General features: G+C 40.3%; 1 protein-coding gene across 1 annotated transcript in view; it reads right to left on the bottom strand.

Annotated features, from left to right (window-relative positions):
• Window positions 1-13,186, bottom strand: part of LOC145991744 (atrial natriuretic peptide receptor 1) — a 390,591-nt gene that overhangs the window by 51,915 nt on the left and 325,490 nt on the right. The window contains exons 10-11 of the mRNA XM_083127821.1: window positions 11,490-11,607; window positions 7,361-7,465 (exon numbers count right to left, since the gene is read on the bottom strand). Coding sequence (XP_082983947.1) covers window positions 7,361-7,465; window positions 11,490-11,607 — 223 coding nt within the window. The remainder of the gene's footprint in view (window positions 1-7,360; window positions 7,466-11,489; window positions 11,608-13,186) is intronic.

Below are 13,186 nucleotides of genomic sequence, written 5' to 3'. Positions count from 1 at the left end.
TGAATTACTAATCGGCACTGTTACGTTAGTAGAGTGTACTACGATAGTTGGATCATCCACCCACCTCCGTGTCAGAGTGTTATGCACAGCGCGCCAAGACGACAGAGGTCCCTGATTCGAATACCGGCGTGAGCACGGGTGTTCTTTGTGAGGGGTCCTTCTTCAATATCATCACTCATATTCATATTCGCGATTAACCAAAAGTGGTAGAAAGGCGAAGTAAAATAAACCAAATCAATCGGTAGTTGGATCAACGTCTACTGTTGTGCAGGCGCTTGTGATTCAGGTAGGTTTTATAATGATTTGCGTCATACCGAAAGGTTTAAAACACCAGAGTTCAAAACATTTGTTGCAAAGTGAGGCATCTAATTTTCTAGCTAAAACATGCATGGATGATGAAAACCCAGCTGACTTCAGGCAAATAAACAATACCTGTGGCGACTAATACCATAAGTAAATTATAAATTATTAAGCAAGAAAGGGCCGACCCTTCCTTCGGAATTGGCGTTCCCACCCTAGATGCCCGTGCTACGCCTCTCTCAGTTTTAAACAAAATTTAAATGAAACTTTTAAGGAACTTTCATTAATAATAATAACAAAAACAAAATATTGACTCAGACAAGCATACTCCCTGCTATGACTCGTTAAAACCAAGTTAACTCTAGCACACTGACCCACTCAAGGCAGCGACAATAACAAAATTTCTCTGTATAGACCGAATCCAGGTTGCAACTACTGGGTCGCTCTTCCTGATCGAAAGAGGGAAGTAGTGACACGGTGGCTTGCAAGATCATCAGAAACACGGCGCGTGGCGAGTCGAATATGTACCCCGGACTTTTGGGAAACATTAGGAATGTTCTAACGTTATCGTGGTTGCGCGGTCGACGCGCGCCACCGTTCAGTTGCTGACAGCCAACGCCTGCTGTCCGGGGTGATTGCCTCGCTTGTGCCGTGGTCGTCACAAGAGTGCGAGACGCCAGAGGAGTTGCTGTCCGATTAGGTGAGTTGCTATGCTTGTCCGCCTTCCTTACCTCTTCACCGAGTCAAGGAGTGCTATCCACAAGACCACAACCTGTAAAACTCAAATGAACATTATAGCACCATTAAGCCTTGTTTCAAATATATAAAAATTCAATATGCTGACCAAGGCAGTAATTTAATTTTATTATAAAACATAAACTAAACGTAAAGTTTCAACCTTATAGCAAGGTCTTCTTCAGACTCTGCACCAAGTACAAATGTAACAAGATACAAAAACAGGACGATTTATAAACACAAACATTACTCCCCTCCAGACTATTAGAAAGTTGTTCTGGAACATTATAGCAGGTGGCTTTCCCTTGTCAACTGTACTTAACCAAATAACCAAATGTTTAGCATTTTAGGTGTAAGTACAGTTTACCTCCTACCTCTTTAGAAACCTTGTAACACATCAATATATTCCTTCAACAAATTTTTAAACTTCCCAGCGATTTATCATCCATGTAGGAAGATGATGAGATTGCTTTCAAGTTTTAAGAAAATGAAGTTAGCTTTTCCCAATTTCTTTCACTTCTCAATGAATATATCCGATTTTTGTTATATAAAAAAATAAATATCAGAAACTGTCGCACACTACAATGATAGTGATTTGGTTCATAGACGGTGATTTTTCCAGTCAACTTTTCACAGTGTCTACGCATTTCGAACATTCGATTTTCCTTTACGTCATGGCAACACAAGTTGACGTATGAAGGCATGAAATTCTCAAATAGAAGTTCTACTGAACCATTCAAACACAAGATAATCAAATGGCTACTTAAGTGAATCTATTTTTTTCTCTCTCTCGTTAAAACAAGATGATCATGGCCGGCCCTGGGGCATACAATATAAACAGGGCCTATAACCAACAGTTCTAATAGATATTTGTTTCTTAGTCTGAAAAACAGATGTCCTACATATACGTTGTCAATTTGACTCTCCCTAGACCCGACCGGCTCTAAAAATTATCATATAAATTAGTTAATATCATAGTCATGACGCCAAATTGTATCATTGTACATTCTATATTTTCTAGTACGAGGGTCTCTATTTTTATTTTGAGCCTAACAATGAAAAAACAGGAATTTGGCATTGAAAACTGCTTTATTGTTTTTCGAAGTATTCTCCTTTATGGTCAATACACTTTTGCATTCGTTCGAACCATTTGTCAAAGCAGTTTTTCCAATCTTCTTGAGACACCTCCATAATATGGTTTTTGAACGCATCAACGGCGTCTTCCGCCGACGAAAATCGTTGTCCACGCAATTTATTCTTGACATTCGCGAACAAGAAGAAGTCATTGGGTGCCAAATCAGGACTGTACGGCGGATTGCCCATCAATTCGATTTTTTGACTGTTCATAAAGTCGGTTGTTAGACGAGATGTGTGACAGCTGGCATTGTCTTGATGAAGAATGATCCGACGGCGCTTGTTTGTTTTCCGTATTTGACCGTTCTACGTTCCTCTAAAGGCACAGTTGCCACATGACCAGTTTTCCCGAAAAAACAGGCGACCATTTGTTTCGATGTGCTTCGAGCGCGAACAACTTTTGTTGGATTGGGTTCATCTTGAAACACCCATACAGTCGACTGCTGTTTACGTTCCGGCTCATATGCATGTATCCATGATTCGTCACCTGTTACAATCTTATATACGTCTTTTGAAGCACCACGATTGTATTTATTGAGCATTTGTTTGCACCAATTGACGCGAGCGTCTTTTTGAGTTTTTGTCAAATTGTGTGGGATCCAACGAGAACATACCTTTCTCACAGCTAAATGATCATGTAATATTTTATATATGCTGGTGGAACTAATGCCTATGGTTGCCTCAATCTCACAGTATGTCACATGACGATCTTGCAGTATTAGGTTTTGCACAGCATCAATGTTTTCTTGAACAACAACTGATTTTATACGACCTTCGCGAATCTCGTCGGTGAGCGAATGGCGGCCACGATTAAATTCGTTATACCAGCGTTTGACAGTGGCAAAGGATGGGGCTTCATCGCCAAATGTGGAAGTAAGTTGATCAATGCACTATTGTCTTGATAATCCACGTCGAAAATCGTAAAAACTCATCGCACGAAAATGTTAATTCCATTTTATTGTTGTCGCGCAATCTCCAAGGCAACATAAACAACACAAATGAAGCTATTGACAAAACATTTGAAGTACGTTATGGTCAATAATGCCAGACGATTCCGTGTAAAGGTCAAATTGCGCCTAACTTCAATCAGTGTTGCCAAGGCTCAAAATATAAATAGTGACCCTCGTACTTGTAAAGAAGCTTCACTTTGAGATAGAAATTACAAAAAGACCCTGATACAATTTAGTTCCTTTTCGTTACTCTGCGTTTGCAACACTGTTTATGTGTTGTTTTTAGGCATATGCCTCTCAAGGGTCACATTAACCGAAAGCTCTTTTAAAATGGTTGAATGACACAGTGTGTTTATGTTTGCGTATATGCGCCGTAGGAAGAGTTGAACTAACATTCGACATATCGTTTACTCTCAACAGATTTCATGTTATTAGTAATAACCCTCATTTGGACCATAGGCGTGAGTAAACATACCACAACCACACACGCACTGTTGACAGAGAATTTGGCAAAAGACACGGACGACGTGTTTACCGACAATATTATCCAGCAGTGTGTAAATAATAGGGGGATATACATGCTCTCGCAGTTTTAAAGCACGCCATTGGTACGATAGTTGTAATAGTCACACAAGAGGTTAGAAGGCTTGCACATAATGGAAGAAATTGTTCTATCAACTTCAATATTGTATGGTATTTATAGAATCCAGCATATACCACTCATCAAAAATATTCCTCGCTTATCTCATTTTCGGCTCCTCTTTTTATCTCTAGATAGTGGCGTACACTACGTTGCCGAGAGGGGTAGTGGAAGCTACAAGACACCCTCAATCCATTCAACCCCTATTTTTAAAATCTTCCGGTGGGGAGAACCGGAACTTTTTCAACCTGTTCAAGCGGCTCCGGCGCCCACCCAGCATCGTGTAAAGTGGGTACCTGGAGGAAACTCTGGGCGGTAAAGGCGGCCAGCGGCGTGATGCTGATCACATCACCACCAGCTTGGCCGAGATCAAGAAAGTGTGGGACCCTAACCCCACACCCCCCTATACGCCTTCATATCGTGGTCCCGAGCACAGGGGAGCACTTTACTTTTTACACACACACACACACACACACCCACACGCACACACCCACACACACACGCCCCCACACACGTATATATGTATAGTCACGGACACATCTGGGTTGTAATGATCCCATTGAAAGTCAATATAGGTGTTACAACCCAGAACTGTCCGTGACTGTACGTACAATGTAGTACATATTTCCACCTCCTAGACAATAATTGCGCACGCTACTCTTGAGTATATGGAGTATTCGCCACTGCCTCTACGTGTGACACAACTTTGTGGATTTTCTTCGCATGTATGCACCATTTTTAACTATTCTCCATACATCGTAAGAACGAAATTGATGTAAACAAAACCACATGACGTCTGAGAAATGGTTCCTTTCTTATTTGATAGTTCGGGTCTTATTTTGTCCATAAATACATTCACCGTATATATTCAAAATGAACTTCCTGCTTTCTATATTTTATTGTTGAGAACTTATGAACATATCGTAATTATACCTACGTATGTACATTTGTGTCTCATGTCCACACGTTTTTACTCGAATAGTCCGCACACCGCTGGTTCCAAACTTAGCCGGTAGGAGCGCGCAGGTGCAATGCAACATGACGGGCTGGAAAGAAGTCAGCGCTTGCAGTAATTGGAAGCAATATGGCTTCATTCGTATACATTTTCGGACAATCTCCGGAGAGTTGTTTGTGGCAGTTGAAGCTCTCGTTATATATTTTATGAAATACACTATTGCCGATTCCACAATGGTCGTAATAAACTTTGTTTCGTGGAATTGCACATCACAGAATGAATGCCTTCTCCTCTCCAGATGACGCCATGTTGCGTCGCAAGCTCCAAGTGGCGAAATGTGGAACCAGGGGCGTTCGGAACTATTTGAATAAAAACTTGTGGATATTAGGCAAGAATGGACACCCATGTAATGAAGATATGTTCCGTAAGTTCCTCTCAATAAAATCTCGATACCAGGAAGGTTTTATTTTAATATCCCTATATAAGGTTCAAGAACTATTATATAATAGCTACACTGAGCTGTATGGCTCTATCAGATGCTCTGTATTTCTACGTGCAAGATACCTGAACTACTGCCACTGGAATAACCAATAGGATTTCACAGAAGTCACGTCGTATTTGTTTACATTGAATTCGCTCTTGCAGCGCACAAAGAATCGACACGGAAACGAAATTTTAGTCCCAGAAGTAAATAAATTATGTAGTAAGTAATGACATTAATTTATGTGTAAACTTTCAGGGTTCTAATATCCATAGGCTATAGCGTTGTATTCACACATCTATTTTATAGCGCCTACCCAGCGTCGAATAACATGGGTACCTGGGGGAAACCCTGGGGGGTAAAGGCGGTCAGGGGCGTGATGCTGATCACATCACCCCCACTCACGACCGGATCAAGAAAGTGTGGGGCGTTACCCCCACACCCCCTATACGCCTTCATGGCGTGGTGCTATGCACAGGGGAACACTTTACTTTACTTTACTTTATTTTATAGCCTGCTTTTCTAGATTACATTGCAATCACAAGCTAGTGTTATAGTGTAGTGGTTGAAGATATAACATTGTAATCAGACGAAACTTTCATTGACTTGCGGTTGAAGTTACAGTATAACGCTGTAACACATATAGTCTTTCATTACCTGTGGTGTGAGGGGTTACCTTTACGGAAGGCACCCAAATGTCAGCCTCTATTTTACGTAGTGCATCCTAGACTGCACGCTAACGAAGCACTGGCGTCTGCACCCACAGGTGGTATAATCCTCCGAGGAGCCTGAGTTGGCTCCTGTCTGTGTGGGTTTGCGATTATCGTTTGACCAATTTCACCTTCTTACCATTCATTCTCATTTTCGCAATTAGCGAAAAGTTACTAAAAATCTAAGTAAAATCAAACCAGTCAATCAGTCTCTTATTACCTGGTATTTAAGTTCTTAACATTTTTATGAAAGTACTCTTTCGTATTACAGTGCATTTTGGCCTGCACAATGGCGGAGTAGAAAAGTCGTTGCCTTGTAATCAAGTAGTCTCTGGCGTGATACACCTTGGAGAATATACAGGGTGTTTCCGGGCTGATGATACAGATTTTCAGGGATGATGGAGAAGGGCACATGTATCAATTTGAGATAAGGAACCCTGGTCCGGAAACGACTTAGTCGAAAGTTATAATCGAAAATCGGTGTATGAAGATGTAATAACATTATTACCTGCACAAGTTTCACAAGCTGCTATATTCACAACAGTTGCTGAAAGTGGCGTCCCCCAGCTTCGCTGCAGGTATGACAAAGTTCTGCTGTACCCGTTGGAACAACCCCGGGGTCGTTCGAACAATGTCACAGGCAGCGAGAATTCTTGCCAGGAGATCCTGTTCAGTCTACGGGTACGCCAGAACTTTGTGCGACGATGTCATGCCTGCAGCGAAGCTGGGGGACGCCACTTTCAGCAACTGTTGTGAATATAGCAGCTTGTGAAACTTATGCAGGTAATAAAAGTATTACATCTTCGTACACAGATTTTCGCTTATAACTTTCGACTAAGTCGTTTCCGGACCAGGGTTCCTTATCTCAAATTGATACATGTGCCCTTCTCCATCATCCCTGAAAATCTGTATCATCAGCCCGGAAACACCCTGTATAGTGCCTCGGATTGCTCTTTAAACTCTACGTTCAGTCCCGAATAGCCTGCGTGTACATAAAATGGACTTTATAGAAAACAGACTATTGCATTCTAAGGAAAGTACTTTTCATAGCCACGATCTATCATATTCTTAGTTATCAAGGCTGTAGCTTTGTGAACACTGAGGATTATGCTTAAGATAATTTCAGATAGACTAATGTATAAAGTATTAAAAACTGAAGCAGGAATGAAGATAAATCTGTTACATTTATTGGTGACGAGTAGAATCCCTGTTGACAACAATGTGATACGGGAACTTCTGTCATTATTATTAGAATATCGTGTACAATTAAACTTCGCGTACTGCAGTATATTAGGAATTGCTCCACTAGAGAAAGCTTTCAAAAATGAAATGATAGCCAGGAAACTCCTCTTTATACAGAAAAAGATAAGTTTTCTTTGCAAAATTGTAAATGATATCATGTCTTGTTACAAGATGGACTTGATAATTATTTCAATTGAATTAAGTATCACTTACCTTGTATATCCCAACAGTTGTGAAAACTTGTGTAAGTGGTAACGAATGAGATGACGTCACAGAGCCTCTACTGGCGCGTGGTCTTCCTAAACCCAAGTCTTGGACCTGTAAAAAAACATAATTTCTAAATGTAACTGTAATAATTATACTTATAATTTAAATTGAAAGTACGGTTAAGATATATTTCGTTTTATAAAATAAACCAACCAAAAAGCTGATGGGAATGTAGTACGTGTTCATATCACTCTTCATGAGTGTCAAATGTTCATTGCAGACTCATCATGAGCCGCTCATTTTACTGCTAAATAAAATAGTAAAATGTCGTTAACTGGCATTATGTGATATGGTCCGCCAGGGACGTCGAAACCCGGGGGGGGACTTGCCCCCCACTCATCATCGAGGGGGGCAATATAGTCTCCCCCCCAGTTGCATGCTAAAAATGAGACTATATTTTTTCGAACTTTTATCTGGTTTTGAAAAAAAAAATATTTTTGCGCTAGTTGGATCAACGTAGCCTCAAGTTTTCGCTACCAGGAAGAAGTACGTGACACAAAGATTGACGTGCAGATCAGAATTGCAGCCATGTCTCCAGGTTTCCATTGAATCTACCAGGTTTTGTACGTACAGGTGTGGTCGGTGTGAAACAATAAACCCAGTGTATCCCGGTGGGAAGGGAGTGGGAGACGAGGGGTCAGAGGACAGCTTAATTTTAAATCTTCTTTTCCATCTACGATAAGACGAGCCTAGATCCTCCAAGACTTGTCGAAGCGAGACTAAGAACGAGACAGACCTCTGTAAAAATCAATCTAGAAGGAGAAGCGAACAGAACGGGTATTTACACTTCAAGACGAGACACAGTACAAGACAGGCATTTATTTACAAGTGGACATAAGACCGAGAACGTAAACCTCTCCTTCCAGACAAGACGAGAGACCGACAAGTACCGTCTCGATCATATCGGTGCTGTTCCCTCAGTGGCGGAATAACAACTTCACGGCGCCCCCTTCCCAACATAACAGAAAAAAACAACATATTTCTCCTGTCCTCAATTATCTCTACAATTTGCCTAAAGTTCCTTCCAGTGCTTCGATCTATCGACCCCCTCCCAACCCCTCCTCACAAAATTCAGCACCTATGCCCCTAAGCTACAGACCTAGCATGCGTGTCGTAAAATGTCACAGTATTTTCTATTATTCAATCTAGCTGTGCAAATTATTTATCAATATCAGAGAAATTTGAATTAGCCGCCCCCTGTGAATGAGATCCACGCAAACACACACGTACACAAGATCCTCAGATGAAAATTGACACCCCACAGCCTGCCCCAATCTGCGCTCTTGCAGCAATTTTGGCAATAACTTCTCTCGAAATTTCTTATCTTTCAGCACCCGCGGCCACAGTCGTAGTCAAGCCAAGGTTCCCTGGACCAGCGCTTTTCCGAAAATTTTGAAAGTTATCTGGAAATTGTGATCAATGCATTGAGGATATTTTTAATGCGTCCTTGTATGTGTCTTAAAAGGTTATAACGTTGCATTTAATTTCCCGTTCGTATGGCACGTGCCATGTAGGCACATTTTGGGGATCTCTGCCATTTTGGAGTTGCTGTAATAAGCACCACCTTCCGGTCGGCTTTACCCCCCGCAGGGTTGTCCGTAGGTACCCATTGATTTGAGGTTGGGCGAGCCCCGGAGCCTCTTTATGCGGAAACAAGGCCGGAAAAATTCCCACCCTAGGAATCATCGAACTCTGGTCTCCTACGTGGCAGTCAGATTAGACCACCGCGGCTCCGGGAAGTTGGCATTTCATCCCAATTGTGCAAATTATTTTTCAAAATATGAGAAAGATAAAATTAGGCTCTCGGCGGCAGGCGCTCACGACGCCTCCTCAACCAGCTTCAGAGGGAAGGGGTTAGTCTAATTTGAAACATACTGCAATGAGAAAGTGAATATCCCAACCTTTTTTTTTTAAAAAAATCATGTTCACTTTCTTGACATAAACCAACATTCGAAGCTGAAGCAAGAGACGACGTAGGTCAGGAAGTCGCATTCACTTTGCCAACACAGTCGCCAAGGACTCGTTCAGGAACAGAGCGGTTTCGGATCAAGATCCATTTGCAAATATCCTGACTGCTAATTTGGCCTTTGTGGAAATAATCTCTCGTTAGGCACCCCCGCAGTCAAGAAGGTCATTGGCCGTGCGAGAAAGAGTACCCGCTTCAGACATAGTACATAGAAACTTGGTACATAGCATATTCTTTGGATTTCTAGTCCCTTCCCCCTTCCTTGTTGGTCAGGTGGTACGCTTATTGTCCAGAGAACAGCTGCATTTTGAATGGCCAAAAGTACAGGAAAAGTCATGTGGGAAGATCACTGTACTGAAGTCAGTCTCCTGATATAGAAGCATGTAGACTGGTAAGTTGTACTTCTCTCCTCGCATTTTATTGACTAATTTGTTTTCTGTGTTGAAGAACAGATAAGGACGAGACGAAGTACCGTCTCAATATATCATCGCTTCTTCGCGCTCTCGGTTTTTAGTGCTGCAAACTTTGAAGTGTATATTTTGTTGTTTATATCCCAACCTAAAGTAATGAGAAAATGAAAATTGAAATATGAAAAAATCTTGTCATTCATTGTTTTTTACAAAAGACAACATATGACGTGGGAAGGGAAGAGCGGATGACCTTTTATTATTATTTTTTTTGCTGACGTTTACATTTCCTTTGAGTGGTCGAACCACCCATAGAGAAATAAGTTGTTCCCCAATCAGTATGAGGGGTATAAAGGGCAACCTTCGATGAAAGCACCAAAAAGTCAACCTCGCTTGCACGTACTACACCCCAGTAACTGCAATATTGCAGGCCAACGAAGCTCTGGCGTCTGGACATACAGTCAGTACAATCACACCTTGTTTGTGGTATAATCCTCTGTAGGGCCGTGTGTTCTTCTGTAGTTTGTTCTTATATGTGCCGAGTGCTCCTTTGCAGTCTCAGATTTTAACCTAGATAAGGAACCTTTAGTTCTGGTAAGTGATTTGACCATGCATGATGTGAATGGAGCAAATAGCCCAAGTTCTGACGCACCTAAAATTTCCATGTCAATGAATCAAACAAATCAGTGTGATACATTTATTTATTTATTTTATTTATTTATTCCTTGTTTTGGATGACGAAGTTAAGGCACAAGCCTTTTCTCCCACTTAACCATCTCTACTTTACATTTTATAAATGGATTTTTATAACTAACTGTTTGTGAAATATATAATAATAAAAAACATTAAGATACCAAAAAAGAAATATATAAAAACTATGAACATTAAGATACAAAAATAAAAATAAAAAAACAAGAAAAATAAAAGAAAAACACGCAAGAAAAGAAAACAGAAAAATACATACACACCAAGAAAATTAAAAAAGAAATACACGTTAAACATAAACACACACATAACCAACATACTTAAATTACAGAAAAAGGCAGTGGGTGTTGGTCCTGCAAGTTTACACGAAGGTTAAATTTTATTTCCCTGTTTTCATTTCAATGCTGGTAAGGTGACTCTAGAAGATTATTTCTTAATTTTGATTTGAATTGGCCGAGGGAAGAAGAGTTTCTTATGTCGTTGGGGAGGTCGTTCCACGCTCTGGTAGCAGTGACCGTGAAGGAATTTCCATCAAACGTGTCTTGTGGGAGGGGATGGTCAACAGAGAGTTGTCTCGGGAACGGGTGGCAAAGGTGTGTGCTACGCTTAGGGGTTGAAATCGAGATTTCAACTAATGCTATGAAAGCCATGTCTACTAGATCTTGTCTTCTACTACTTCTAGTAGATCAGACTACTACTGAACTCGGTTTGTCCTCATTTCGCGACACTTTTTTTTCACTTTTCGTCAACTCAACGATGAGGATGAACAACCATTACAAGACTTTGATTAAGGGGCGATAAATGAGAAACACTCATGTCTAGATCGAAACTCTTAACAGGAAGTTTGAGTAGGGACAGATCAATGTGGTCTTTCCTCCAGGAGACTTCAACAGGTTTGCGTGTCGTACATAGAGGAAAACAGGTTATATCACAACAGGAGAACAAAATAATTGATTGCGAGATTGACAAAGAGGCAGAGAATAGAAAGAAGCCTTACCTCTGTTATCCTCTGCAGACCTAGCCTCGAAGAGAAAGGTCTTCCAACCTCCAAGAGAACTTCCTCTGGTCGCACTCGCCAAGCCATGTTGTTCAGATCGGCAGCTACGCGTACGTGCCTAGAGGATAGATAATGCCCATTAAGCATTTCCAATACGAAGTTTATTTTTCATTGTATTCATTTAAAGGTATAAATCAGAAATGCTCTCATTTTTACACTGCACCGTACCTAAAGATCCTATACCAAGTGTGTAGATAGGACTCAATAAATTCGCGACCTATTTACAGATGGAAAACTCTCACCCATCCCTGAAATGGCACAAGTCTACACCGCAGCAATGACATATTCTATGGATTTAAATATATTTCTAAATTTCTATATACCTCTGTTATTATCCATTTCCTTTCAATTTCTCTCTTTATTTTCATCAAGAAAACCCCACATATCCATACGTTACCCAGGATTCGAGATCAGATCCTCGGGCGTTGTAGAAGTCTACGCTAATCACTACGCTACTAAGGCCTGCACTACAGCAACAAATATAAAGTTACCTCATTTACAGAGGCGAAACTCATTAATTTTCTTTGTAAATATGGTAATTCGTGTTTTTTACCTTCGGAAATTAGGAGAGGTAACAGTTTACAAAACAGGCTTTTCACAAAATAATCTTAATTTAATACCGCAAATTATATGAATCTCTGCAAAGATAATAATGTAGAAAAGTAACCAGTCCATACCGTTAAAAGTAAGAGTCGATGCTTTTTGTTAATGGAGGAAGAGCTGTAATACAATATATTGGACTCCTAAAAAGGTTCTAATGTTTTATCCTCAAGCATGAAATAATTTATTGTTCTACAGTTTTACTGAAAGTACGTTTGTTTTCTGTTCTCAAAGACAAATACATAGAATTTTTTATATCTCGCCGAATACAGCTCACAATTTTCGAATCTATTAAATGAAGGGCTCGGGTGTAAAACATGGTAAACAATTTGGTCATTTCTGAGTTCATTAAGAAAAAATGTTATTAGAAGCTATGGTTATCGTGTTGTGTTCATTAATTTCAGAAGGCTTCACTGAGTCCAATGCAAATTGTATGACATGGCAATTTCACTCGAAAATTGACAGATGGCACATTTTACTTTGAAAACTCAAAAATAAAAAAAAATCTGACCAACTATGTTTTACATCCGAGGCCTTCAAACATAACTAATATTTTTAATAAGAACTTCAGTTCCTTTATTTGGCTCAAATTCTTTAATTTGCTCAACGTTTTGACCTTTTCTCGAGAGTCAAGACAATAGCCATATGGTACTTCTAGTATATTAATATACTATATGTTATATCGTCACATGAGAGGCACAGGAAAGTAACTTCAAAAACACCGTTTTCTGTTTTGTTTGACGGATCACATCGACATATCTCCACTTCCAATCCTTAGCAGTAAGGTGGAGTGAGATCGACATATCTCCACTTCCAATCCTTAGCAGTAAGGTGGGGTGAGATCGACATATCTCCACTTCCAATCCTTAGCAGTAAAGTGGAGTCAGATCGACATATCTCCACTTCCAATTTATAGCAGTAAGGTGGAGTGAGATCGACATATCTCCACTTTCAATCCTTAGCAGTAAAGTGGGGTGAGATCGACATATCTCCACTTCCAATCCTTAGCAGTAAAGTGGAGTGAGATCGACATATCT

This window comes from Lepisma saccharinum, chromosome 1, assembly GCF_977018435.1.
Source record: "Lepisma saccharinum chromosome 1, izLepSacc3.1, whole genome shotgun sequence".
NCBI lineage: Eukaryota > Metazoa > Arthropoda > Insecta > Zygentoma > Lepismatidae > Lepisma > Lepisma saccharinum.
Note: the sequence above shows the minus strand (reverse complement) of the source record. Positions and strands in the feature narration are given on the sequence as shown.